The sequence below is a fragment of the Natrix helvetica genome, assembly GCF_964273705.1.
Source record: "Natrix helvetica genome assembly, chromosome: 1".
Taxonomy (NCBI): Eukaryota; Metazoa; Chordata; class Lepidosauria; order Squamata; family Natricidae; genus Natrix; species Natrix helvetica.
In genome coordinates this window covers 106,888,422-106,914,821 of record NC_138548.1, presented here as the reverse complement: position 1 = coordinate 106,914,821, position 26,400 = coordinate 106,888,422, and the positions used below count along the sequence as shown (strand labels likewise).

Genomic DNA, 26,400 nt, shown 5'->3' with positions numbered 1-26,400 from the left:
CTGTCAGCTCTGGGATCTCCTCTTTTAGGCTAGAGGGGGAGAGACTGATAATTTTTTAAAAAAAATACTTTTAAGGGGAAACAGTGGATCAGCAGTTCTTAGGGCTGTGTATTTCAGTGACACAAAGAGAAAACACCAAATGGCATATAAATTATATTATATATATTACATTTATAGCTTAGAGTGTCATAGTTCAGAGCAAACCAAATGAACAATAATCTGATATGAGAAACTAAGTCAAGGATAGTTGTTAATTGCAATATTTCCAAATGTACAAATTCTTAATGCCTTATATATTGGGTAGGAATGTATAATAATATAGATCCAAAGCAGGAAAAGTGCTTCACATCTAGTGTGAGTATATTTGTTGTACCTGTCAGTGGCTCCTTAGACAAGCTGTGACTTTTTCTGATCTTGTACAATAGCCTTAAGATCTTAGAAAAATGCTTATTTGAATTAAAGAATTAAAGATAGGATAGTGTAGTTGTATCCTGTCAATGCTTCAGGTATTTTTCAAAGCTGTCGTGCAAGCCTTGGAAAAGTTGTGTCATTTTTAGGGAGCTGCTGTCTGCAAGCATGAACATAGTGAATCAAAAGCTCCTTTCCAGCTTCTGATCCAAATACCTATATAGCCCTAATAGACAGAATTTTAAAATAGAAATGGAGAATAGTGACTGTAAATACTTTCAGTATTGTATGTTTTTTCCCCCTCCACTAGTTTTATTGAATCTGATTGAACATTTTGGGGCCAAACAGTTTCAGAAGAAGAATTGAAATTGTTAATGGACATCTGCTTTCACAGAATGGCCCAGATATCTAGCAGCAATGAAGTTAAACAACGTTCATCACCAGTTTTGGATCCAGCAAGACCCAAAGATGTGGACAAAGAAGAAGCCCTGCAAATGGAAGCTGAAGCTCTGGCTAAGATGCAAAAAGAAAGAGTAGTGGTTGGCAGTAGACAAAAGAGTGACACCTTAAGCTACTCTTGGCCAAGTGTACAGTCCTGCAGAAAACAAGATCATGATCTTATGGTGTTTCCAGAGTCTGATGGCAAGAAGAAGGTGGATGATAAGTTAAATTCAATTGACATAGACAAACTTACACGTGCTGAATTAGAGAAAATTCTTTTAGAAGAAAATCTTGAATCCAACAAACCATCTACATTGTCAGCTCCTCAGATTCTTGGAGCATCATCTTCACAATTTTATTCTCACCCTGTTGCTCAAAGAGGGCAGTGGACCTCTAGTTTGCCTGGGTCTTCCAGTAGTGCCGGATCTTCTGTTTACCCTGTACCTTCCTTCAATAAACAAGTTGGTATCTTTCAGAATGGCTTTCATCCAGGTGTATCCACTTACCAATCTACAAAGCCTGCCTATCTTTGTCTTCCAGAAAGATCTCAATACATTTCATACCCCCTGCCATTTACTTCAACTTTCCATCCTCAAGGAAGTGTACCCATGTATCATTCAACACTTACTCCTGAAATGGCAAAAGTATTTGATAAGATTGCAAGTACTTCAGAATTTCAGAAAAATGGGAAATCAAAGACAGACTTAGAAATGACTGGTGCTAAACCTACTATTAGTTTGCCAATCTCTGAAAGCTCCAATGATATTAGTAAATTTGATTGGTTGGATTTAGATCCTTTGAGTAAACCAAAGGTGGACAATATAGATATATTTTATACTTCAGAAGATGGAGGAAAGATAACTAATGCTAAAGTTGTAGAAGATCCTTGGGATGCTGTGCTACTAGAAGAGAAGTCTCCAGGAAAGAACCATCTTGAAAGAAAACTTAGTGGAAAATCTGCTTCTGGGGCAACAGTTACAAGAAGTCAGTCTTTAAACATTCGAACTGCTCAGCTTGCTAAATTACAGGGCCAAACTTTACAGGTAACACATCTTAAAATATATATTTCCATTTAAATGCAAATGTTACTTTGCAAATTTTTCTTCCCAAATTTAGGTGAAAAATTGTTCCCTTGCAAATGTACAAATAGGTGTAGAGTAGCATCTTATTTGTTAATATTCCTCGGGATTAACAGCCAATAACATTCAACACGTGTGTATTTATTTATCTTCTGTGTATTCTAAATGGCATCTTGAAATGACAAATTCTTGCAAGAAGCTTCAATAGCTAAAAATCTCTGCATCATGATAATTTTTATATAGTTCTGAAAATGCAACAAGTCCCTAGGTTCTGGTTTAAGGATGAGCCATAATTAAGAATGGAGCATATGCAACAAAATGCAACAAAATTTGAGTCAAATACACAGTAGTTCAAGTTAAATATAGAATTGTTCTAATTTATTATACAATACTACTTATACGGTGTTTAGTATTCTGGTTTACATACAAATTCGACCTAAGGACAGACCTTAGGAATGGAACTTGTTCTTACACAGGGGGCTACTTAATACTTTCACATAAATAATAAAATATTATTGTAATTATATTTTCTAGCCTGATTTTGGTACTAGCTATACTATACAGCTTGCCAAAAGCAGGACTAGCCCAGCTCCATTATTTGCTATTCAGGAAATGTCATTTAATTATATGCTGTTCCTCAGAATATATTTGGCAATATTAAATTAGACATTTCCTGATGCGACATAATCATGTGACATGTCCCTTAAATCAAAAGCAAATGAGTGGCTATAATGGCTGACACAAAATGGCACAGGTAGCAGGAACAATGCAAGTCCTCTTTTCAAAGTATTCAAATTGTCTTTCATGAATCCACTTGAGTATGAACAGCTGTATAAATGTTTGCTCATATCTTTCCATAACAAGAACAAAATTATTTATTGGATTTTGAACTATCCTCACTTACTAGGCATTTCAAAATTTAGTATCATGAGAGCCTCATAGTAACCTAATACTATTTCATGTTACATTGGGTATTTGTAAGCAAATGTAGTTGGAACTAAAAAAGCTTGTTTGTGTGTATACATTTGTGTGTATGTAGGTGTATGCAAACACGTACACATACAAACTTCTGTTTTCCAAATTTTTGCCATTGTAGGCATAAGTAATCACAAAAACGCCATGTACCAAAAATAAATTGGTGATACCAGTACATCAGAGTACTCTTCAATCTAAAACAATTGTTTCTAAGGCCAGTGGGCACAATCCAGTGGAGCCCACAGGCATTCTGTAATAAAGTTTATGCTAGATATGGATACGTGTATTACTTATTAATAGAAGATTTGTAGGAGCACGTGCTTTAATTAAGAATCACCATTTTTCCTTAAATGTGGAGAGAAATGTCAAAAAAAAGCAAGGATACTTCTGGCACTTCAGCTCTTGCCACATTGTAACTTGGCTCTTTTTCTTGAATACTGTGGAATGGAATCTTTGAATCAGTGTCTGGGAAAATTTAAAGAAATTACAAAGAATATAAAGCACAGAAATATCCAGCACATCTAAGTTCCACTGTTAGCATAAAATTACAGGGAATCCCATCCTAATTAGCTCATCTAGAGATGCTTTTAGACAAAACATCTGTTGTACAACCACTTTGCCAAATCCACAGTGTTTTATGGTAGGTTTAGAAGTTACTGCTTTAGGCTGTTAAAGTACCTAAGTCTTTCTGTGACTTTTTTTTTAACCAAAATCCAGTAAGAAAAGAAATTCCGAATACTTCTGTATTCTCTTGGTAAGCCCCCTTTGTTGGAATTAACTGCTGGAGGAAGCCTTACAGTTAGCATAAAAACTCATCATCTCAATATACATGTATCTAAAATTCACAGCTGTAGCTGCAGCATCCAAAGCTTCACTTTACCTAATTTTAGACATTTATAAAGTAAATGTTTTAGTAATGAAATATCTTGTTTCCATCAAATCTTATCAATAACTCGGGTAAATTTAGACTCAACGCAGGTTTAAAACTAGTATTTTCCCCCTCTGGTGAATGTAGCAAAACTGGAGAGCTCTTTTTCACTTGTTTCCTCACCAGTATTTCTGCACCAGCTGAAAGTTGCCCATTGAAAGCAGCATTGGTCATTAGGATGTGTGGCCTTCTGCATTACTAGAGTATAGACTGTCCATTTCGATTAGCAAATCACTACTTTTAGTAAATGGATCAATGTAGATCAGCTTTCTAAACCTTTCCTGTATATATATTGTATGCTAAATTTTAATATATATATTATATTATATATTTGAATTACGTCTATCTCACTTCACTTCTTTATCCTTACATTTCAGACAGACAATGGGACCAGTAGCTTGCCAGCAGAAAACAAGCTTCTAAAAAATGTTGAATGGCAAAATCAAGAACAAGCAGCATTTTGTGATGCCATTGCAAAGTAAGCAGCAATTTAAGTTAAATTCAGTCATTGTTATTAATGGAAATGTAATGTCAGGAATCTGATACCCCTTTTTCAAGTAACAAATTTTATTACATGGCGTACGTTTTCATAAAGCGAGCTGTAGATCAAGAAAGCTCATATATTTTAGTAAAATGTGTGAATCTGAAATGATTCCTACAAATTTCTGTTTTTTGTTACCACATTAACACAGTTCTCTTCCTACAATGAATGGTAAACCATGTGTGCCTTTTAAAGAAATTATCAGTACTGATTTTATACACTGGTTATAGAAATCTTTCTTCCTTTTCATATTTTTAGGTTTTGAACATTTTAACAATGAAGCTAGTCTTAGCAAGTTAATTAAATGTCTTGGTTCACTTATCACACTAAGAGTAACATTGTATAATGTGGTCCTTTAGCACAACTAAATCTGTTGTTTACATATGTACAACATAGGTTGGACATGAGTGGCTGAATCAAAGTTTGGTGAATAACTTACAATTGTGTGAGTTTATACAATGTGCTATCTCTTTGCTTAAAATCACAGTACAAATGTTGCAAGTCATGAGAAGGATAATTATTTCATACATCAAAAGCATCTCAGAAACCACCAATAGCCCTAATCCAACTCTTGGCATCATTATAGCCCATAGACCAGTGATGGCGAACCTTTTTCGCCTCGGGTGCCAAAAGCACATGCGTACGCGATATCACACGAACTCGAGTGCCCACCCACATAACTTAATGCCCCCCCCCTGTGTGGACCGTGCATTTTTGCACAAGGCTTCCTCGCCACTCCCTGCTCTGGCTGCTTCCCCTTGGCTAACACCCAGTGAGGGGAGATGTTGCTCTGCACTAACGGGCAGAGATGGGGTGGGGGTGGGGGGATGCTCAAGTGTGCTCCTGTGTCAAAAAACATTCCCTTATCATTCTCCTGTGTAAAGATTGGGCCCTTTTTACTATGGCAGGTATGAGTCCAGTTGCTAAATTCCCCCCTTCTATTAAAGAGGATCCTGGGCACTACAGTCAATAGACAAATGAGGAAGGGAGCTGTTGGCCCAGGGGAAAGACAAGCGGCAAGGAAAGAAGAAAAAGCAGCTTTTTTTCCCTCAAGGTGGCTGCTCTGTTTCCCCCCTCCCCCATGCTAGCACAGAGGATCCTGCCTGGTCGCTGCAATCCAAAGGGAAATGAGGAAGAGAGCTATCTGCATGAGGGAAAGACAAGCAGCAAGGAAATAAGAAAAAGCAGCTTTTTTCCCTCAAGATGGCTGCTCTGTTGCCCTTTTCTCCATTTCAGCACCACTCCATGGAGCCTGCCCCACCCACCATCGCCCAGGTCCTCGCTTCTCCCAAGCATTTCTTTGCCTATTTAATTTCCCCTCCGTAGCATTTTTCCAGCGTGTTTCTTGCCGTTTTGGACAGGAAAACAAAGTTTGTGGGACTAAAAAAATACTCCTTCAATCAATCAATTCCAACTTTGCGAGATCTCTCTCCCCCCAAGTTGTAATTGATTGATTGAAGTTTTTTTTTAGTCCCACAAACTTTGTTTCTCTGCACACGATTGCAAGAAACGCGATGGAGCTGGAAATCAGGTAGGCAAAGAAATGCTTGGGAGAAGCGAGGACCTGTGGGGCAACCTCGATGGCGTAGCACTGAAATGGAGAAAAGGGCAACAGCAGCCACGTTGAGTGAAAGAAGCCTCTTTTCTTCTTTCCTTGCCGCTTGTCCTTCCCCCGTGCTGGCAGCTCTCTCCTCATTTCCCTTTGGATTCTAGCGATCGGGCAGGATCCTTTTTAGTAGCGGGGGGAGCGAACAGAGCAGCCAGCACGAGTGAAAGAAGCCTCTTTCCTTGCCGCTTGTCTTTCCCCCGTGCTGGCAGCTCTCTCCTCATTTCCCTTTGGATTCCAGCGATCAGGCAGGATCCTTTTTAGTAGCGGGGGCGGGGAACAGAGCAGCCAGCACGAGTGAAAGAAGCCTCTTTCCTTGCCGCTTGTCTTTCCCCCGTGCTGGCAGCTCTCTCCTCATTTCCCTTTGGATTCCAGTGATCAAGCAGGATCCTTTTTAGTAGCGGGGGGGGGGGGGGAACAGAGCAGCCAGCACGAGTGAAAGAAGCCTCTTTCCTTGCCACTTGTCTTTCCCCCGTGCTGGCAGCTCTCTCCTCATTTCCCTTTGGATTACAGCGATCAAGCAGGATCCTTTTTAGTAGCGGGGGGGGGGAACAGAGCAGCCAGCACGAGTGAAAGAAGCCGCTTTCCTTGCCGCTTGTCTTTCCCTTGTTCCGGCAGCTCTCTCCTCATTTCTGGTTTGTATTGGGCTGTTTTTCGCCCTTTGGAGGCTTCAGGGAATCCTCCGGAGATTAAAAAAAAAAACCTATCGAAAATCAGCTGGCCAGTGGGGGCATGCGCACTGGAGCTGACAGTGCAATGCCTCTCGTGCCCTCAGAAATGACTCCACGTGCCACCTGTGGCACGCGTGCCATAGGTTCGCCATCACGGCCATAGACCAACAAAATCCTTCCATACTAATGGTTAAAGTTGCTGGCCTAGAAACCAGGAGTTCTAGTTCTGCCTTAGGCATGAAAGCTGGATGAGTGACTTTGAGCCAGTCACTCTTTCTCAGGCCATCACACCCTAAAGAGTTGTTGCTGTGGGGGAAAAAAGAGGAGGAAACTTCACCACCATGAGTTACTTATAAAATTATAAAAGTGGGATATAAATCTAACAAATTACAGGAGTCATTTAAATATAATGAAAATTATTGTATAAGACACATGTTTAGAAAATTGCCAGAAACACATCCTGTCCAATCTTATATTGTGGAATGGTTGGACAAGCTGATATATATTTTATATGACATTTAGCCATTTATGACTATTTCAACAATTATTTCATTTTCATTTCAACAATATGGATAAAAAGAATTGAATGTAATGAATACATACCATTTAAATTTTATAGTTCATTATGTAATCTAAATAAATGTAAATAGTGCGTGTGGATAAAGTAAGTACATTTATGGCTGCCTCAAATACCTAATTAGAATCAGGTGCACCTGATTAGGTGGCAATGAGTAGAGCATCATTAGAAAGGATCTTGGAGAAACCAGACTTATTTAAACTAAATATTTAGTTTGAGATGGTCTTCATTGCTAAAATATGTCTTGTCACTATTAGATTGAAAGAGTTTTTGAAGCTCTCAGAAAAAAATATTGTAGACACTTTATGAGTTTGGGAAAGATTTAAAAAAAGTGTCAGTCATTCCATTGTCCAGAAGATTATCTGCAAATGGAAAAGATTTCAAATAATTGCCGACTTGCCCAGGTCAGGCTGTCCCAACAAATTCAGCCCAAGAGTAGAATGCAAGTTCCTGAAACAAATCTCTGAGAACCCTAGAATTTTAATCATAGGAGCTATGGTAGCACTTGTCACTAATGATGTCAGGGTACATGAGTCTACCATTAGAAAGAAGCTGCAAAAATTAGATTGGAGATGTGCCAGGAGGAAACCTCAGAAAAAACTTCGGGACCAGACTAAAGTTTTGTCATGAACATCTGAGGCAGGGACCAGGACTTGTAGAACAATGTGCTCTGGACTGAAGAAGCAAAGATACAAGAAGCCATGTTTGTCAAAACAAAAGAGAACATTTAACCATAAAACCCGATATTAAAAGGATGATAGTGGAAATGTTACAGTTTGGGGATGCTTTGTTGAATCGGGGACCGGACAGCTCAGCAACACAGAATTTACTATGAATTCTTCAGAGGGTGCCTCAGGATAATGTGAGACCATCTGTCAGAAGATTGAAGTTCAACTCAAAATGGACTTTGCACCATGACAGTAACTGTTCCAGCACACCCACCAAGGAATAGCTAAAGTGATAGAGAAAGAAAGAAATGGAGGGGCTTGGAATGGCCATTAAAGCCTGCCTCTAAATCCCATCACGATGCTATACAGTAACACTACACTACACAGCTGAAAAACGTTATTAGCATGGAAGAGTGGTGGTGAAATCTTCCCAATCAATGTCAGAGACCCTTAGGTTTTTATAAGAAATACGTATCTGGTTATTTTCTGCTAGGCATATCACTTAATTTTTTGTTTGAATTTTTGTTTGTTTAATCACACCATCGTTGCCATTATATACTGTTTGAAAGAATATAAAATACTGATATGTGCACCTGTATCAAAAACGGGGGAAAAAGCTTTGCCCTGGTGCTGCTTATTTTTTCATGTCTGCATAACCAGCCAATATCATTTCTTGGTGTCAAAGTACTCATGATGTTACCCAAACTGGAAATTAAATGGGAGAAGAAAGCCAACTTGGGAGAACAGCAAGAACCCGACAATTGAATCCTGAGCTACTTATGTTCTTCACTTTTGTAATAACGTATTTTCCTAATGTAGCCTCTCAATGTTATTTTTGACCTGGGTGGATATTTGAAGGGGTAATTTAAACAGGAGAGGTTTTGAAGAAAGATGAATTAGTCTCAGCCCCAGCACTGGAGTTAGTATAATTGATATAGAATACATTGCAATTTTTCTATAAAGTATTATTTTAATATGTTCTTCCAGCCCTCAGCTGAGGTACAGCTGGGAGTGAAAGTAATAGGATAACATTACATAATTGTTGTGAGTTATTTCCTCAGTGTTAGCCTGTCCTCCAGGTTATTACATCTAGATTACATTCGAGAGTATTCTAAACCTCTTAAAGACTAGCTACATTATTTGGTAGAAGCCATTCTTATCCAATTGGGGCCTTTTTCAGTCTGCAATTTGTGGAAAAGGAATTACGTTAACTTTGAAAGTTGGAGGAACTTTTCATTGTGACATGTAAAATAAGAAGCTAGGCCAGAAATTAATTCTGCTTTTTCAGGCTTGGAAGTAGAACTGGCCATACGAAATCATTCCTTTCATGAGCAGATTATAAATGGGTCTTTTCCCTTTCCAAACCTTTCTGTCCTTTTCAAAGTTCTTTCATTTTTGAACAGCCAGTCAAAATTCTTGCCACTAAGCAAAGACTTATCAATTGCTAATTGAAGGGAACAGATGATTTCATCTCTCCCTCCCAGTTATTTTCTTTTTTTTTTTAATTGTGCTTCCCTCTAACATGCTGATATTTCCCTCATTTGCATGAATGGCACTTATTTGGCTGCACAAGTATATAGAAAGGAAGGAGATAGGAAAAAAAGTGACCAAGAAATTCTGTAGTTTATTTCAGAATTACTAGGTTTACACAAATCAGTTTAAAAACTATTTTAAAAGATGAAATTGACGGACATTTAAGATGATTAAAATATTGAACCTGTCAGAGTATGTTGTTTAACAGAGTAGAGGGAGGATTAAATAAATAATTTAAAGAAAAATAGATTAGCTATATACAGGTAGTCCTCGACGTACGACCACAATTAAGCCCAAAATTTCTGTCGACAAGTGAGACATTTGTTAAGTGAGTTATGCCTCATTTTATGACCATTCTTACCTCAGTTAAATGAATCACTGCAGTTGATATGTTAGTAACTTGGTTGTTAAGTGAACCTGGCTTCCCCATTGACTTTGCTTGTCAGAAGGTTGCAAAAGGGAATCACCTGATCTTGGGACTTAGCAACTGTCATAAATATGAACCAATTGCCAAGCCTCTGAATTTTGATCACTTGATCATGAGGATGCTGCGAAGGTCAGATGAAAAACAGTCATGTCACTTTTTTCAGTGTCATTGTAACTTTGAACGGTCACTAAATGAACTGTTGTACGTTGAGGACTACCTGTAAATTTAAGGATTTTTAATTCAGAAATTGCATTGATTTCATCGGAAAGCCTGAATAATCATGCTTCAATTTGCAGTTTGATGTTCTTTGTGTTGTTTTATGTTCTGAAGTTTGTTACTCCAGGGATCAATTGTAACTCAATTTATAAACATGTTGTTTACAGATTAAGGACCAAGTTTCCTCATACCAAGCATGATACAAACTTGGGTTTTGTGTTGAGTCCGGTCATGTTGCAAAGAAATGTAAGTGGAGAGAACTCCAGCATCAAGATTTCAATAGAAATTGGGGGTTTTCAACAGCCAGTGACATTCACATGTGATGGTAAGTGCACTTTTATTTTAATAGATATATTTCAGTAGTTTGAAAGATTGTCAAAATAATGTTGGTAATGAATTATACCCTTGAGGGTAAGTCTTTGGCTCACAACCACAATTGAGCCTGGAATTTTGGTTGTAAGTCATTGCAGTTGTTAATAGGGTCACCACATAAGTTGACTCAACTTTACAACTATATTATGGCTTTTGTAGGCAAGGCCATTGAACGTGGGTGTTGTTAAGTGGAAAATGGTGCTTCGGGTTGGATGAGTCCCTGGGAACCCTAGACCAGGCCACATGCAAATTATAGGGGTTTTTCAGTATTTCATGGGTGCAGGGAAGCAACGGGGGGAAAATAACTTGCCTTAGCTTGGCAACATAGCAAAAAAGCATCACACTTTTTTGCCAGGAAATGCAAAAAATGCTAAAGGCAGCCACTCAACTTCAGAGTCTTAAAATGCCCCCTTTCCCTTGCTCCTGTGTGGGGTTGGAGTGCTGAACCTGACTTTGTAATGAAAAACAGAAAAAGCTGCCTTTACTTTTCCAAGGCTATGGAAAGAAAGCACATCTCTCCCAGGACTCCATAGAGTAACTGCAATTCCAAAAGGAAACATTTGACTCCTTTAGTGCTCTCCCCCTTCTTTGCAAAAGGCCAGGCAGGGCATGCCTCTTAAGCTGCAAGGTTTTAAGATGTTTTGGCTTTACTGCCATGCAGGGGTGAATTCCTACCAGTTCAGACTGGTTCGGGAGAACTGGTAGCAGACATTTGACCTGGATCGCCGAACTGGTAGCAATCGCTGCCTGGCCATGCACCCGAACTGGTCCCTCAGTCGCCGCTCGGCCACCCTGCCCAGTCTCTGCTTTCCACTGTCCCAGCCGGCCTCCCCTACTTCCTTCCCCGCGGCCTGCAGCCCTACCATGCTTGCCTGCCTTCCACGTGACCTTCCCGGTGTCCCCCGTGGCCAGCTTGCGAAGGCAGGCAAGCAGTATACCGCATGGAAGCCAGACGAGCATTCGGGGCCAGCCACAGGAAAGGGAGGTAGCAGCCTACTCCCTTCCTCGTAGCCCTGCCATGCTTGCCTGCCTTCCACGGGGCTTTTCCAGCAAGCTGGCGTTGTTAAGTGAGTTTCACCACATTTTACAAGTTGGCCACGCCCACCCAGTCACATGACCATTAAGCCACGTTCACCAAGCCAAGCCCACAGAACCGGTAGGGAAAATTTTTGGATTTCATCACTGCTTCCATGGGTTATCAAGCACACATTCCTAGAGATCAGCTTTACAGGAGCCGTTTCCATTGGAACTGATATTAAAAATGTGTCGACTTTTAACTGAATTTTTAATCCCATCCATTCTGTTTGCAACACATGTTTTGTTTTCCTGCCTTGATTTTCCAAGTCAGATGTAGCCTTAGAGCATCAAATATGCTTTTTGATTACAGCTGAGTTGATTTTTGAGAATAAATTGCTGTTAATTTTTTATTCTATTCTTCAAATTGCTAACTATGCTACTCCAAAAACTGGTTTGCTTTGAGTTAATTGCTCATATTTTTCTATTTTACAAAACTGCCTTCAGTTCATTATTTTTGTTACCTTCTGCATTTGTTTTTCTTTGAACAGTGAGTTCTCCAGTTGAACTTATAATAATGCAGGCTCTTTGCTGGGTACATGATGACTTGAACGATGTAGATATTGGCAGTTATATTTTAAAAGTTTGTGGACAAGAAGAAGTTTTACAGAAGTAAGTTTTGCTCTGGTTACATCCTGAATTTCTAGAAAACTATAGTGAATGCAGATTTGATTGTTACTAACTGGAAAAGGTGCAAGTAATTTAGCAATAAGAATTAAAATCTATTCATTTAGCTACGGCATATTGTACATTTTATTTTATTAATCATACTTTTTCTTATCTGTTTAAAATTCAGATTTATAATGTCATACTAACATTGTCAAACTTAACTATTCTTAGAAAAAATATGCTATCATGGAATACGTTCAATTGTCTAATGCAGAATCCTGTAATATTTGAAAAAGGCAGCCAGTTGTAAATTCATGTGTTTTGTCAGTTACTTACTTTTAAAGTTAATATAGTTTTGGCCTATTGCAGGTTCTGTATCATCTCTTAATCTGGAGTTTTATTAAGAGTGATTCTGCCAACTTTTCATGCTTAAAGTACATGCTGTACAGTAATGTGGCAAAATTACATCAGAACAGACAAACATGGAATATGAATCCTGTATTCCAATTAAATATGTCAAAAGAATACTGTTTTAAATATGTCTAGAGTTATTTTATTTGAGAAATGTATTTGATCAGAGTGTTTTTGATACTTTAGAAGACCAGAAGAAGGGAGCCATGAGGTCTAAAAACTCTGTTCATATATTTTTATTTATTTATTTGTACCCTTATTTTTTTTAAAAAAATATTATATATTAAAGTATTATATATTAAAATATATAAAAATATATTTATTTTTACAAATAGTGCAAGGCATATGAATCCCGCCTGGATTACTGCAACGCTCTCTACATGGGGCTGCCCTTGGGACGCGCCCGGAGACTGCAGTTAGTTCAGAACGCAGCCGCGCGGGCTCTGATGGGGAGTACAAGGTACTCCCACGTAACACCTCTCCTGCGCGAGCTGCACTGGCTACCTGTGGTTTTTCGGGTGCGTTTCAAGGTGCTGATTACCATCTTTAAAGCGCTCCATGGCACGGGACCTAGTTACTTGCGGGATCGCATCCTCCCACATACATCCCTGCGGCCAATTCGCTCACACAGGGAGGGACTTCTCCTGGTGCCGTCCACTAGGCAATGCCAACGGGCGACACCAAGGAGTAGGGCCTTCTCTGTGATGGGCCCAACCCTCTGGAATGACCTCCCCCCCGACATTAGAACCACTACTGACCTCCGCTCCTTCCGGCAAAAATTGAAGACTCACCTGTTCCGATTAGCAGGCCTGGCATAATTACAACTGTCCCTCCTGGCAAATGTATTATTATCTGGTTATCTTAGGGGTTTTTTAATTTGTTGTGTTTGTTTTAGGGATTTAAAACATATTTATATTAGCTTTGTACAGTTCTTTTAATTGCATTTTAACCTCCTCCAAACTGTACATATTTAACTATTTAACTTTTTTATTTTATTTTGTGATATTCTCTATGGACTGTACACCGCCCCGAGTCCCTTCTGGGAGAGGGGGCGGTCTAGAAGCACCAAATATAAATAAATAAATAAATAATAAATATATCCAACACAGCTTTCTCCTATTTTCTCCCCAACAATCCTGTGAGTTGGTTTGGGCTGAGAAAGTGTGTGTGTGGCCCTAAGTCACCCAACTGGTTTTCATGCCTAAGGCAGTACTTGAACTCAAGTTTGTTGAAAAACTTATTGATAATTTGAAATAGTGAATAATCACAGCATTTGTTCTTTTCACAGCAAGCATTGTGTTGGAAGCCACGAGTATATTCAAAACTGCCGAAAATGGGACACAGAGATTAATCTACAGTTATTAACTAATAATGTTATTTGCAGAGATCTTGTACGAACAGTAAGTATAAAGGAAACTCACTTTTCAAAACAAACATTTATTTTTATATGTATTATTGATGTTCTGTATATTCCTTGTTTTATTGTGTTGTGAACTCTGTCTTGTATCCATGACTCACATGTACCTAGAATTATGAGTTATCTGGTCTATTTTCTTCCTTTCTCTGTTAGGCAGCTCATCAAGTAATTCAAGAGCAGCCAGAAAAAAGTCTCTTTCTGGTGCTATTTCTTTCAGTAGAAACAGGTTCCATGATTACAATTGTAAACCATCCTCATTACAAATATAGGTTAATTGATTTATTATGTGCTGTTAAATCGATGTTAACTATTAGCAACCAATTAGGTTTTTACCCTGACAGTCACTAACCTGGCCCTTCAGATCTTCCAGCAGCACACCTTTTGCCACTGTGATTTCATCTACCTTGCTGTTGGTCATCCTCTTCTTCTCTTTCTTCCCACCTTTCCTGGCTTTAAAGCTTTCACCAGAGAACTAGATTTTCACAAGATGATACATCCCAAGATCTCCACTCTTGATACTGGCCTTAGAAAGAAAACAACTTTCAAATTGAGCTCAGATCATGATGTCTAGTGCAGTGTTTCTCAACCTTGGTGACTTTAAGTCCCGTGGACTTCAACTCCCAGAATTCCCCAGCCAGCTATGCTGGGATTCTGGGAGTTGAAGTCCACAGGACTTAAAGTCCCCAAGGTTGAGAAACACTGGTCTACTGGATGTATTTGTATAGTTTTCCTTAGGTGGAAACCATAGGTGGTTTACCGGTGCGCTTTTCTGAAAAAATTTCCACCCTCCCAGTATACACTATATTCCTGTGATGTTCTGGTGATCCCTTAAAATTAACCATGCTTACTTTGTTCTTTAGATCAGCCAATGCATTTCTTCTCCAGTATGCTAGAAATTGGCCCTAATTATATACTAATACATATTGAACTGACTAAATAGTAAGGATTCCTGATTTGTAATATTTTACTTCCAGTTACTGTTTGCAAATTTACCTGAAAACACAAATGCAAGAAGCATGGAGGTTTTTGATCATGTTTTTTTTTTGAAAGTCTAAGAAATCCAATAATGAAACTAAAAATGAATTCACCTGTGAAACAAGTTACTGTTACACATAAGTTTGTTATAAAAATCAATAATTCATCCTGAGCAAAGCTAGTTAACTTGGAGAATGCTATCAAATATTAGTTCTTGTTTATGAACTTAACAACCAGTCACTTTTTAGTAGAGAAATTGAAAGCAAACATTTCTTACCAGTTTTCTATTTAAGTAGGTAGCAAAAAAATGCTGATTTTCTCATCTTCAGAACTCAGAGAATAAAACTGGCTATCCATCTTTAGATTATTTTTTACAGGTCAAGGGAGAATATTGATAAGTTTTGCAAATTACTTGTACATTTTCTATTATTAGGAAGATGATGATGGGACAACAATAGATTTGACAAAACATCTCTGCCATGTAGAAAAGCTTTTCAGAGAGACCATTCAGAGGTAACAGCTTTGTCATAATAATATTTGTTTCAATTTTGGTGCTGCCCAGCACAAAATTCCAAAATATTGGTAACATATTCAAGTATTTCTAACAATGGGTCCATCTAGCCTACTCCAATGTCTGTGAGATCAGCCAGTTTGTTAGGATCTTCTGGAATGCCATCAGAATGGGAGCTATGTAGATTTCAGAGGGGAGCCTCATTGCAGGGGCAATCAAACATTACATTTTGTAATCGAGCATTTGTTATGTTGGTGCTTTTTTATTCATTTTACAAAGCTTATACTAATAGTATATCACAAGTAACAGAATTGTTCTCATTGGTTCCAGCCACTCTCTTGAAGAACTATTAGAAGCTTATCACAATCAAGTTGACATACTGCTTAAAAATAAGGTAAACATTATCATTCAAGTTGTCTCCTATTATGATTATGCAAAGAAGCTCTTGGCAATGCCTATTGGTGTGAGTGACATACTCCTTGAACTCTTGAAATAGCTGCATCCTCTGGAAGGCTCTGATTGCTATAAAGGCTTTCTGATTGTCAAGAAGATCTGAGCCCCTCGGAAAATTCAGCTCATTGGGGAGAGGTCATCCCCCCCCCCGCACATATTGGTGTATGTTGCAAGACACCCTTATGAATGATTCACATAGCCTACTTCCAGTACATTTCATGCTTTACTGATCATACATTTATAATAATATTTATATAGAGAGATGTATTTATATTTTACCATCAGCTATTTGTGATTTGTGATTTGCTAGATGTTACTGCTCAAATACATTTCCCCCCCCTAAGCCTCACTTTCCAATCTACTTTAAGCCCCATACATTTCTTTTTGTCCTCCAGTTGAAACATAGTAGTTCCCTAAGCCAGCAGTTCCCAATTTTTGCAGCTTAGCGGTCTGGTTGGGTGCAAGTTGAATTGTGCATGCACGCATGCACATACGTATGCCTAGGCCTGCCGCTTGTGCGAGTTGAGCTGTCTGTGTGCGAGAGAGAGTTGAGCTGCACGCATGCATGCCTGGTTCCGAATAGGCCATGGCCTAGAGTTTGGGGACCTCTGCCCTGAACCATACTTTAGCTTATTCATGTCACAAGTACACCATTTTCATCTGGCAAGAAGGAGTGTTACTACAGTGAAGTAAGAAAAGTGGACATTGGCAACATCTACAATATGCCAAAATTTAAATGAATTCACTCTTTCTTCCATTCTTCATCCATATGATATTTCCTGTGCCACTGTTTGCCACACACAGGTTCAGAACATAATAGAACACAATAGAACTGCGCTGAACAAATAATCTTCTATGTAGATTATTGTATACACAATACTGTTCTGTGAACTTGTCATCAACCTCTTCGGTGTCAGTACAATATGCTTTAGAGTTAGGTGGCAGTCAGTGGAAGAAGGGATGCAACTAAATTAAAAATATTTAAATGGACTCATTATATATAATGCCTGCCTTCTTCTTTCTCTAACATATGCCCAAAACATCTAGTATTTGTCGATGAAATGGCATCTGTCAGTTGAACAGATTTCCTTTCTCCCTGCATATTTCTGTAAATCAAGAGGTTTAAATATCCTCCAATTGTAAGAGTATTTATGGGAGGAATAGAAGGGATGTTCTGTTTGTTTACTGGAAATGTAGTTGAGAAATGTTGGATTTTCTCCATTTAATTTTACCCTGTTTATTTTATTTCTCTCATCAGAATCGGTTTAAAGCAATGGAACCAGTCATTAAAGCCGTCAGAAAAATTTGCTATTTATTAGATGGGGTAGAGACTCCAGCAATTACTGCAGCTGTAAAGAATCTAAGAAGAACAGTTAACCTTCCAGGGAACAAGAGCCCTGAGGTAATTAGTTTAATCCTGCAGTTTTCTTCTATATCTCATTCATACAGCGGGGCAGATACTAATTCAGTCCCATCTTCTACACCAGTGATGGTTAACCTTTTTGGCACTGAGTGCCGAAACCGGAGCGCGCGCGCACACACACACACACACACACACTGGAGCACCAGAACCAGGATGAGAGCAACTGGCTGGAGTGCATGCATGCGGCGGCCAGCTGCTTTTCTGGGTTCCATCGTGCGCATGTGCACCGGTCAGCTGCTCTCTTCCAAGCTCCTTCACATACATATGCACCGGCCAGCTGGCCAGCACGCATGCCAGAATCAAGAAGAGAGCAGCTGCCTGGTGCGCATAAACGCACTGGAACCCGGAAGAGCATCTGCCGAAGGCGCATGTGCCCACAGAGGGCTCTGCATGCCACCCCTGACACTCATACCACAGGTTCGCCATCACGGTTCTACACCATGTTAATTATCTTTAAGCAAGTTGATATAGTGAGACTGATTTTTTTTTATTCTGATTGCTGACAGACAAACTTTGCAATGGTGATGGTATGGGCATCACCTGATTCAAGCCACTTTTTGCTTCTATGCAGTTAGTCTGTGACTTACAACAGTTCATTTAGCGTTCAGAGTTACAACGGCACTTTAAAAAGTGGCTTATGACCATTCTTCACTCACGACCCTTGAAGCATCCCCGTGATCATGTGTTCAAAATTCAGATGCTTGACAACTGGTTCTTACTTAGACTGTTGCTGTGTTCGAAGGTCATATACCTTGTACAACCTGCTGACGAGCAAAGTCAATGGGAAAACCCAATTCACTTAACAACCAGATTACTAATTTATCAACCGCAGTAATTCACTTAACAACTATGATAAAGGTTGTAAAATGGGGCAAAGTTTACTTAACAAATGTCTCACCTAACAACATAAATTTTGGGCTCAATTGTCATAAGTAGAGGACTACTTGTACAAATAAGAAGTACAACAGATCTTCTAGCATGAATTTCTAAGAAATAAGCAGAAATATTAATAACAATTCAACAAAGTGTTTTTCCCCAATTTGGAGAGATTGATAACTTTTTTTCATATCTCACTGGACAGGGCTCTATAATATCGTCTGATGACACTAGCAAGAATCCAGTTGGTAAGTATAAATTAAATATCTTTGTTCTTTTAAAGGGTATTCTGATCATTATCTTCTTAACGTTAAAAAACAATTTTCTAGGTTCTTTGCAATCTGAAAATCCTCTTCAAATGAGCATAGAACAGCTGACCTCTGCAGTCCATGCTCTTCTTCAACTCCACTTCAACCACAGTCCTTCATTAAGCACTCCAAGGACTACGAAAAGCACTAAAGAAGCATGGACTGCCACAGAGCATCTCCAGTTCACCATATTTGCTGCTCATGGAATTCCCAATAATTGGGTTACAGTGTGAGTATTTACACTAAACTGTACTTTTACCCTGGATGTTATGTTCATTTTTATTGACTACATTTTGCTCTGTTTTTAGTTATGAAAAATATTATCTGGTTTGCTCTTTGACCCATAATGGAAAAGATCTCTTCAAACCAGTGCAGTCCAAGAAGGTTGGCACATATAAGAAGTTCTTCTATTTGATTAAATGGGATGAATTGTAAGTGTCCTTTTTTAGTTTATAGACGCATAAAAGTATTTCTTTATGTAATGTCTCTCACATTCCTTTAAACTGCTAATTAATTTTCAAAAATCGCAATTAACTTAGTCAGCTAGTAAAAAGACTTTTCAACATAATTTGAAAGTATAGGCTAGGGAGTGACTGGGAGAAATGCTCATTGTTCTGTTACTCTGTGTTTGAGGAAGACAACAGTGGAATTACACATAGCTATTCAAAACCTCAGTATGGCTACTTCAAGGCCCTCTCAATGTGTTGGCTAAAAAAATATATGCTTATAACAGCATACCTAGAAGACCTCTGAAAGCCTCAGAGCAATCATGCTGGGTTTTTGAGTGTCTAGAGGTTATTCAAGGAATATACCGTATTTATCAGCGTATAACACGCACTTTCCCCCCTGAAAAATAGGGGGCAAATGATGTATGTGTGTTATACGCCGATATAATGTTAAGAAGCCATGTTTTTACAGTTTAATACGGCCCTTTAACAGCCCTCCCTGCTCTATGTAAATGCTGCCCGCCCACGGCAAGCAGAAGACCTTTCAAATTTCTCTCCCACCACCTCTGTTTCGCCCTTTTCCTTTCCCTTTTCCTCCTTCAAGCTCCGTGCTCGCTGGAGGAAAAGGGGAGTGGGGGGGGGGTATTTCCGAGTTCCAAAAGCAGAAGACCTTTCAAATTTCTCTCCCACCACCTCCGTTTCACGCTTTTCCTTTCCCTTTTCCTCCTTCAAGCTCCGTGCTCGCTGGAGGAAAAGGGGAGTGGGGGGGGGGGTATTTCCGAGTTCTAAAAGCAGAAGACCTTTCAAATTTATCTCCCACCACCTCCGTTTTGTGCTTTTCCTTTCCCTTTTCCTCCTTCAAGCTCCGTGCTCGCTGGAGGAAAAGGGGAGTGGGGGGGGTATTTCCGAGTTCCAAAAGCAGAAGACCTTTCAAATTTCTCTCCCACCACCTCCTTTTTGCGCGCGCGCACACACAGGAAAAGCAGACAAGCAGGAGAGAGAAGAAAGAAGGCAGGAAGGCAGAAGGAAGGGAAGGATGGAACTGGAAGGGAGGCAGGAAGGAAGGGAAGGAGGGGAGGAGGGAGTAAGGATAGACAAGCAAGAGGGAAAGAGGAAAGAAAGCAGGAGGGCAGAAGGGAGGTGGAAGGAAGGAAAGAAAAGCAGACACGCTGGAGGGAAAGAGGAAAGAAGGCAAGCAGGCAGGCAGGAGGCAGAAGGAAGGAGGGAAGGATAGAACTGGAAGGGAGGCAGGGAAGGAGGGAGGGAGAAAGGAAGGATAGGAGGATAGGGAAAGAGGAAAGAAGGCAGGCAGGCAGAAGGGAGGGAGGTGCAAGGAAGGAAGGAAGCATAGATAAGCAGGAGGGAAAGAAGGCAGGCAGGCAGGAGGAAAGAGGAAGGAGGGAACTGGAAGGAGGGAGGCAGGCAGGAGGAAAGAGGAAGGAGGGAACTGGAAGGGAGGCAGGAAGGAAGGGAAGGAGGAAGGGAGGGTGGAAGGAAGGATAGACAAGTAAGAGGGAAAGAGGAAAGAAAGGATCTGAATGTACTAAACACGAGTCTTCAGGGAAAAGATCCTTCAAAGTTCTTTATTTGAAATTTAAATTTTTTTCCTGAAATTTCCCTCTTAAAATGAAGGTGCGTGTTATACGCCTGTGCGTGTTATACGCCAATAAATACGGTATTTAACACTCATTAATTGTTTTCCACAAGCCTAGGAATTAGAAGGAACCATTTGTAGAGTTAAATGCTTCGAAAGACATTTAATGAACTTGTCAAATATAGCAAATATAAAACTTGTTGGCTAGGTTCTCAAATCGAGTTGGTTCAAAACCAGATGATCAGTTCTACATCTTATGTGTGGAACCAACCATTTTAAGGAAAAAATCTATTTTAATTAGCCATTATTTGTATAAAAAACCTTTTGTCAATTATGTGTAATATTTGAGATTAAATGTTTTTTTAGATATTGATGACATTATTTTATACAATGGTTTCAAATGACATGAGATAATGAGATTTGGCAGGCATTGAACATATTAACCAATTCTTTTTTTTCTTCTAAAATGTAATCAATAGTTATCTAACAAACCGCTTCTATTATTTTACAGAATAATTTTTCCCATCCAAATTTCTCAGTTGCCAGTAGAGTCCATCCTATGTCTTACTCTTTTTGGTATTTTAAATCAAAATGGGGGTAATTCACCAGATTCAAATAAACAGAGAAAAGGCCCAGAGAGGTTGAGTCAGGTTTCCTTACCGCTCTTTGACTTTGAACGGTAAGTATTTGAAGCAAACAATAAAATGCTAGAGAGTTTCTTTAATCTTAATTTTGCTATTCAGAGGAGTGGGGAAAAGGGAAAAGAAAAATCAAGGTGAATGAATGCGAGTGAGACTCTAAATTCCCTCATTTCTATGTGTAAAAATAGATTGAAAAGCTTTACCATAGTGCTGCTATGCTGCAAATTACCAACGCAGTTTATCAGTGCACTAGGCATGCGGCTCAGCTCTGCTCTCAATCAACTTACAAAATTCCTGAAAATTTAAGGATTTCTTCTCGTAGGCTGATATGAGCCAGCTCCATTACTGGCTATAAGTATTAAATCATTTGTATATAATCTGTTTGAATCCTGTTAAAGCCAATAAAATTCAAGCACCCTAATTTGCAGCGCTGTAGAAGGCGTCTACATAAAGAATTCACCCATTCAGAAATTATGCTAGGAATGTATCAACCTGTATTTTCTCAGTATAGTTTTCTCTTCATTTATAATGCCTGCATAATAAAGTGTAAAGCTTTCTAAGAGCAGGCCTCCTCAATATAGTCAGGCAGCTGCATCCTCTGCAAGGATTGGCGTGGCTGTAGTAGGCTGTCTTCAGGTATGCACATGAATGGATCCCACTAATGTTTGGACCACTGGCAATGTGGTTATGCATCCTCATGCAACCTGAGCAAATCTGGAAGAGCCCTTGAAGTAGATGCACCAGGCCTTGCAGAAGACGCAGATGGTTCACAGTGCTTATGGTTTGCTCAGGTCTTCTGCGTAAGGCTGCTGTGGATTTCTATGTGGAGCATCAGCCTTGTTGGATCTTTTGCGGTTAGACATCATTTTAGATTGGAGTCCTTTGAGGATAAGAACCTGTCTTGCCAGTTCTTTTGAGAAGTGACATGCATGTAGGTGTTATACAGTTTGTCAGTTTGAAGTCATTGACTCTTGCTGACTGCCCATATAACAACCACCACTACAACTTGTCTTAATATAGACTCTTGATCTGTACAACTAAAATGAAGTCATGTTTAACTGTAGGTCTCAGAGCTCTTTTAAAGCTACAATACATTGGATATTTGGGGGGGGGGACTGTATGTAAATATAGCCTTTAAGTGAGCATTTGAAAAAAAAACACATACAAAAGATTTGTATAATGCTGTAAAGTCTGTTCTTGTATTTGTTTTGTATTAACTTCCCTACTATGATGATTAGTAACCTCAAGTATTTTGGATTGCCTCAGTATAAAATTTTCTATAAAAAGAGATTGTAGGAAGTTATTAAATTATATTCAGATTTAATGCACAGGAATTTCTGTAGATCACAGTTATACATGAGGAATTAGTGGTATTCCTGAGGTGATAACTTTTTTTGTTTTCTAAAATGTATTGTCTCTTGAAATGTGGCAATAAAATTAAATTATATATTCTATGCTTTTAGAATGTTAACATGTGGGACAAAACTTTTACATCTTTGGATATCTCCTCAAAACTTAAATACTGTCCCTGGAGTAGCCCATAAAAAGGGAAACCTAATGGAAAGGATAATGTTGCAGGTAATACTGTTTCGTCAATGTTTTTAAAAAAGTATTTATATTCTACTTATAGGGGTGAAATGTAATATGCTCTGTTTCCCAATAGAAATAGAAGTAGGTTTCATTTCTATTTGGTCTTTCCAATCATCCACAAAATAGTATACGAGAATAAAATTGTTTTTATTTTACTATTATTCAACAAGTATTTTGAAGTTTCCAGGATGCTCAAATAGGCCAATTTGAATGTCAGACAGTGATTTTGCACTTGAGAGTAGACATTTTATAAAGGTTCATATCTGAAATTTTAAGTAATATTTTTTCACATGCAAAACTGATTGCACAGTTAATAAGATAAATTAGAATCATTTCCATTTTCCTGAGCATATTACATTTCAATCCTGAATGCCTCTCTGCCGAAACATTGTTTGGGGATTTTATCATATTTTTATTTGATTGTTCATTTATCCTGGGGTATTGGTATAATGCAGATATCTACTTATTATTTGGAAATGGTTGCATGGGCATTCAAGAGTTTCAGCCAGTGGTTCCTTCCATGAATATTGATGCACTTTTTATTTATGGATTAATAAGAGTCCAATGTTAACAGGAAACAGGCAATGTTGTTTACCTATTGTAAACCATAGTGACAGCTTGTGGTTTGTGGCTCTCAGAAATAGTATGTAAATGAGTATAAGTATTACCTGCTTAACCTTAGCCAAATCTCAAACAAATGATTTGGAAACTGCAGCTTTCTGTCCACTTGTGAGAAGAAGCAGTGTCCAGACATAAAGCCCCAAGGGAATAATGTTGCAGTAAGCTAAACTTAGAAGCTGCTGTGAATATTAATTTACTGCTCTTTCCATTTTTAAATGGTATCACTTTGATATGGTAAACAAAATAGCAAGCACTTGAGTTTCTACCATCAGTGCCTACCTCATATACAGTACATATACTGTATGCATTATACGTGACAAGCTTTCAGGTACTATAAATAATAATAATATAAATAAATTTGGATTTATTAGCCGCTCCCTTTCCGGGCAGGACTCGGGGCGGCGTACACTAAGACATATATAAACATACATATATACAAAGACATACATGCACGGAGGAGGTAATAGATTAAAACATTGAGACAAATTAAAACCATTAACATGCCCCGTCTAATAAAAAACCCAATATACAATAAAAATTTAAAATTTAAAAAAGACAGTCAGGAGGCAGGCAGACAAATGTCTCTCAGATATTATTTTCCTATGATGTACTTTATTTTATATCTACACAAAGGTGCTCTGTTGGACCATTATTTTAGAGCTATTTCCTTACCAGAATCTGCCAATGCCTTTTAACAGTCAGAGACCTTCTAATGTACTGCCTTTATTAGAAAAGTTGGGATGAAAATAACTCTTGCTGAACTGTATGGTATAGTCTAACATTAGCCTAGGAAATGTTTTATGACATTTTGTATTATGTCATAAATTGCTTTATGATAATGTTTATGTCATAAAATGTTTTATAAAATTTGTCATGGGTCCCAGATTTTGGATGCATTCTATAAAAGTTAGCTCATTCGAAGTACCTTCATTCAAAATATTTTGGCCCATGGTTCACTGTTTCGCCCAGTTAAAGATTGAAGGAATCAGTTTTTAATAGTATATAGACAGTAGGGAAGGAAAAGAAAGAAGGTGAAAGAGATTGAAATTTAAGTAGGAAAAACTGTGGAGTGCCAGTAGATCTTTCTATTTTGTAGTTTATTGATTTATTATTTTAACATTTCAAGTTGACCTCCTTTCTTTACCATTTGACATTATGTACAAAATTCCTAAGGCTGCAAACAATTCCACATGTAATTCTATAGACACATTGGAAAAAAATTAATTCAAGCAAAATTTATGTGGGGAAAACTGTGACGTGCCAGTAGAGCTTTCTGTTTTGTAGTTTATTGATTTATTATTTTAACATTTCAGGTTGACTTCCCTTCTTTACCATTTGACATTATATACAAAATTCCTCAGGCTGCAAACAATTCAACCCGTAATTCTATAGACACATTGGAAAAAGATTCAAGGGAGCGTCTTCTTTCCATTATTTCCAAAGAGGGTACATACCGGTATGTTCTCTTGGTTACTTCAAATCAAACATTCCATATGCAAATTATTAGATATCATCATTCTTCAGTATTTATTTCTGCTGTGCATATAACAATTTTAGACAAGATTCTAGAGAACATTGAGAACTACATATGACCAGGGTGCATCATTTATTTATTTTCAAAATGTAGTCCAACTGTTACTCAGAAGGGGATGTTGAGTAATTGAAATCTTGAACTATCACATAACAATTGCTTTTTAAAAAGACATTTATAAAAATTTGAAGTATACTCAGGCTATTGACTTTTAATCAAAGGTTAAAAGGTTGTCCTTGACTTAGGACCAGTTGCTTAGCAACTGGTGAAAGTTAAGATGAACCTCCCAAAATCCCAATGGATTTTCTTATCAACTGCAACGTTCGCTTTATAACTGCAGCATTTGTGTTTATGCCACCAAAAAAAAAAAAAGGTTGTACAATTGGGTTGGTCACTTGATGACCCACTTTATGATGAGGCTCAGTTATGGCCATAAGTCAAGGACTATCCTTAGTGCAGTACACTCACAGTATACAGTACTCACGTTTATACATTCCATTAGTGTCAGAGCCTGAGAATTTCCTGTTGACAGAAAAAACTGAGGAGCTGATTATTTTGGGAAGTCAAAAATAATGCTGCAGATGAAACATATGGAGAAGAAAGGTTGGATAAGGTTTCCCCTTACATTCAAAGTTGCTTATGAATGCAAGGTTTCCTCCAGTAGCCAACGTACAGTTCAACTAAAATAGCTTTAACCTGATCAAAATGCTTGGTACCCATTACCAGGCTAATTCATAAGAGTTTAATAGCATCAAGATGATCCAGCCTTTGGTAAAGAAGTTATTAAAAGATGAGTCACGATACCACTTGAAGTTTTCAGTTCCTCTTTTAATCTATTCTGATTTTTTTTTAAATTGAACTAATGGATCTAATGGAATAAATGAAAGGAGAGCAGGATGAATGATGATGAAATTTATGGTAGATATAATAATAGTTGCACACAGGATTTGTTTCTTATGGTTTCTAATTGTTAGTGACTATAATGGCAATGTAATGAATTAATAAATATGTTTGGAATTACCCTTTATAGATTATCTAGGAAAGATAAGGCATTTTTATGGGACAAGCGACATTATTGTTACACGCATGCAGGCAGCCTGCCCAAGATACTGGCTAGTGCTCCAAACTGGGATTTGACCAATCTTCCTGAAATATATTTGCTACTTCAACAGTGGCCTCCTTTACCTCCACTTACCGCATTAGAATTGCTGAACGCAAAGTAAGTTAGATACATTTATTTCAGACTCTAATATGTTTGAAAAATGTTTTAGATTTTGAGCTATTAAGCATTTCTAGATTATTTCCAAGTAAACAGCATCTGTAAGTAAAAGCCACATTACTGGTTTCACAGTATTTTGTCATGTGAATTTTGTTGATGGATGACAAATTATCTTGTATATCTTACAGTTCTAAATCTGGTTATTTGCTAGGCTGAAACTGTAACATTAAGTTAACATTGTATATAGCTACATCAGAAT

General features: G+C 38.2%; 1 protein-coding gene across 5 annotated transcripts in view; it reads left to right on the top strand.

Annotated features, from left to right (window-relative positions):
- PIK3C2A (phosphatidylinositol-4-phosphate 3-kinase catalytic subunit type 2 alpha) overlaps positions 1 to 26,400 on the top strand; it is a 58,317-nt gene that overhangs the window by 12,763 nt on the left and 19,154 nt on the right. For 4 of the 5 annotated variants that reach the window (XM_081937670.1, XM_081937666.1, XM_081937667.1 and 1 more), the window contains exons 3-17: positions 803 to 1,892; positions 4,209 to 4,309; positions 10,238 to 10,395; positions 12,008 to 12,128; positions 13,825 to 13,936; positions 15,362 to 15,441; positions 15,770 to 15,833; positions 17,151 to 17,294; positions 18,397 to 18,439; positions 18,521 to 18,728; positions 18,808 to 18,930; positions 21,051 to 21,218; positions 22,644 to 22,758; positions 24,705 to 24,847; positions 25,953 to 26,141. In XM_081937670.1, coding sequence (XP_081793796.1) covers positions 803 to 1,892; positions 4,209 to 4,309; positions 10,238 to 10,395; positions 12,008 to 12,128; positions 13,825 to 13,936; positions 15,362 to 15,441; positions 15,770 to 15,833; positions 17,151 to 17,294; positions 18,397 to 18,439; positions 18,521 to 18,728; positions 18,808 to 18,930; positions 21,051 to 21,218; positions 22,644 to 22,758; positions 24,705 to 24,847; positions 25,953 to 26,141 — 2,859 coding nt within the window. Of the gene's footprint in view, positions 1 to 718; positions 1,893 to 4,208; positions 4,310 to 10,237; positions 10,396 to 12,007; positions 12,129 to 13,824; positions 13,937 to 15,361; positions 15,442 to 15,769; positions 15,834 to 17,150; positions 17,295 to 18,396; positions 18,440 to 18,520; positions 18,729 to 18,807; positions 18,931 to 21,050; positions 21,219 to 22,643; positions 22,759 to 24,704; positions 24,848 to 25,952; positions 26,142 to 26,400 lie in introns of all 5 variants that reach the window. The other variant, XM_081937669.1, reaches the window with a different exon arrangement.